General features: G+C 60.3%; 1 protein-coding gene across 1 annotated transcript in view; it reads left to right on the forward strand.

Moving 5' to 3' along the window:
- DIS3L2 (DIS3 like 3'-5' exoribonuclease 2) overlaps window positions 1-1,929 on the forward strand; it is a 386,191-nt gene extending 384,262 nt beyond the window's left edge. Inside the window, exons 18-20 of the mRNA XM_017516523.2 lie at window positions 18-163; window positions 768-889; window positions 1,434-1,929. Of these exons, the coding sequence (XP_017372012.2) occupies window positions 18-163; window positions 768-889; window positions 1,434-1,580 (415 nt within the window). The 3' untranslated portion in view covers window positions 1,581-1,929. The remainder of the gene's footprint in view (window positions 1-17; window positions 164-767; window positions 890-1,433) is intronic.
- The last annotated feature ends 970 nt before the right edge of the window (window positions 1,930-2,899 follow it).

Consider the following 2,899-nt stretch of genomic DNA (forward strand, 5'->3'; position numbering starts at 1 on the left):
GGCCCCTCCATGGGCAGTACAGCTCGGCAGGGTGTGCGGGCTTTGGGGACTGTGCTTATTAGGAACGTGAAGGAAAGGCCAGCGAATGGTCCTTGGCCGCTCTGGAAACTGTGTCCCCTGAAGACAAGGGAGAGAACTGTCCCTGACCCGGCTCCTGCGCTGGGTGACTGTTGATTCACAGTTCTCTCTAAGGAGACATGGACCTGTCCTAATGCCACCTTAGGGGCTTGGCTGCAGCTGGCCCTGGGGTCCTCAGGTCACCACCTGGCCCCTGTGCCTGGCTTTGAATTTCCTAATATCCAGAGTGCCCGGGGAGTGCAGTGTCCAGCCCACTGTGCGCAGCAAATGTGGTGTTCATAACCTGGAGCCGGGCAGAAGAGGAAGGACGGAGTCCACCTGCAGACCCTTGGGGCTCTGTGTCCTGAAGTTCAAGTCTAGGTCACCCTGCAGTGGGCCCAGCCCCGCCTGCACCGACAGATGGCACCAGCAGGGGGCGCAGCAGTCCTCCGCCACTGTTCTCTGTTCCCACCTCAGTGCAGTCAGCCCTGGGCCCATTAGCACACAGAGCCAGGAGCCTGCAAGCCCCGCCCTTGGCCCGTGGTTACTCTCACCTGCTGCCTCAGCCAGAGGTGGCCTGGCAGGGCCTCCCTGAAGCTCCTTCCAGCCAGGCAGGGGTGGGCCAGGATGGAGGGCCAAGGGCTGCCTCCAAGCAGTGAAGCCCTCCAAGGTGGAAAGGCAGGCAGCAGCGCCCAGGGCCGAGGCCTGAGGCTTGGTGTTTGCACTCCAGGCACTAGCCCTGCGGTCCCACCACTTCCAGAAGGTGGGCAAGAAGCCGGAGCTTACGCTGGTCTGGGAGCCTGAGGACATGGAGCAGGAGCCAACGCGGCAGGTCAGAACCCCTCTGTGTCCCATCACCCCAAGTCTTGGTGAGCCACTCCCTGCCTCCTGTGGTGTCCCCTACCCTCATCTGTGTCTCCTGGGCTCCCCCAGCACTGCAGCCTCTTGGGTGGGGTTTCAGGGCCCCCCGGCCCTCCCAGCTCTCGTAGATCCCTCCTGAGGGCCCTGCTTTCTGGCACCACCTTCCCTTCCTTGGGGACAACCACAGTGGAGAGAGGCGGGGCTCTGCTTGTCCCTCTAATGCAGGGGTGCTATCCTTCTGGGGTCCTTTTGAGAACCTGAGAAAAGCTATGAGTTTACACCCAAGAAATTGTTTGGAACCAGTTTCACCAAAGGTGGATCTGGGCTCCCAGGTTGTGCTTCGTAAGCCTTGGGAGCGCTCAAGATGCCTCTTACTCCAGCTCTGCCCTGACCCAGGACATTCCTCCTGGAGCAGGCCCCTGTTACAGATGGGCCAGCAGAGGCTTCCAGAGGCTGAGGGAGGGGCCTGGGTCCTGCAGGGACCGAGGCAGCCCTCATGGCTGTATTCTGCACAGGTCATTACCATCTTCAGCCTGGTGGAGGTGGTCCTGCGGGCAGAGGCCACAGCCCTCAAGTACAGCGCCATTCTGAAGCGGCCAGGCACGCTGGGCCACCTGGGCCTTGAGAAGGATGAGGAATGTGACAGCGAGCCTGAGGACTGAGGTGCCAGCAGAGCTCCACCCACCGCCTGCGCCACCTGCCGGCCCCACCGCGTTGGCTTTAGGAATAGAACCTCTTGACATGGAGGGAGACTTTTAATTTGGTTTTTAACAACTCAGGGGTTTGTTTTTATTTAATTTTTGCAGCTCAACTTTTAAACAAACTGCAGGGGAGAGGGTGGGGCTGGAAGGAAGGCTGAGGCCTGGTCAGCAGTGACCCCAGCAGAGCAGGCCCTAGTCTTTCTGGGAGGCCAGCTCCCCTTTTCTCTGGGCCCTTCTGCCCTCCTCTGCCCAGGAAACGGGGGTTTTCAGCAAATCAGTGTCACAGAATAAAATCAAGTGTGAAGTGCCATCTGGTGTGTGGGGTGCCTGTGGGAAGCCTGGGCATGGAATGCCCCTTGCACCCAGGACAAGGGACCCAGCTCAGGCTCCACCCCTTGCTGTCCAGCCAATGTCACCACCCGGAGCCTTCCCGTGAGTTCCAGCATGATTCAGAGCGGGCTGCGTGGCAGACTGATGCCGGAGTCTAATTCTGCCTGATTAAAAATGTAATTAGTATGCAGGACTGAGAGAGCCCCCCCCCCCGTCACCCTGACGCATGTGGCTGTGTCCAACCCTGTCCCCGCTTCCTCTCTGCACCAGCTCCACAAGGCCTGGTGGAGTTTGTGGGTCCTGTGACACCCCCTCCCTTCAAGCAGCACTCTGTGAGGCCCTGTCCCCAGCTCTGGTGTGAGTTGGTGCCCGGCAGCCCTAGGCCAATCCTGTGCTCTGGCAGTGCTAAGGGAGCCTGGACAGAGAAACAGGCCTGGGCCTGGGGAAGGGAGGAGAGCCCTTCAGTGCCTTCCCAGCCAGGAGGAGAAAGCAGCTCCTGGTGACACAGCCTGGCCCGTCCCACACCCAGTGTCCCGAGCACCCACGGATCCCACTTGCCTTGGGTCCCAGGCAGAGCTGCCTGGCCACTGGGCAGTCCCTTCCCCAGCCAGCCAGAGCCCAGCCTGCACTCCTTCTAGTCTCTGAGGGAAGCTCCCTGGCTTGGCTTCCCCGAGAGCTGCCAGAAACTAGGATGAAAGCCACAGTGAGCCCGGCCTCTGCTTCCCGCGCCATTTCCTGGGGTGTCGGGATTAACAAGCTCATTTGATCTGGTTACAGTGAATTTTCTTCAAAGAAATGCTCAATAGGATCCCTTGTCAGAGCCTCACAGCGCCTGGACCACAGTGACTGGGCACAGCTGCCTTTGTTCTGCCACCATCAAATGGGGCTGGCTGTGGGAGGGGACCAAAGACATCCCTCACCTGCCCTCGGTGCCTTCCCTCCTCCAGGGC

The sequence above is a fragment of the Cebus imitator genome, unplaced genomic scaffold (genome assembly GCF_001604975.1).
Source record: "Cebus imitator isolate Cc_AM_T3 unplaced genomic scaffold, Cebus_imitator-1.0 Scaffold592, whole genome shotgun sequence".
In the NCBI taxonomy this organism is placed as follows: Eukaryota; Metazoa; Chordata; class Mammalia; order Primates; family Cebidae; genus Cebus; species Cebus imitator.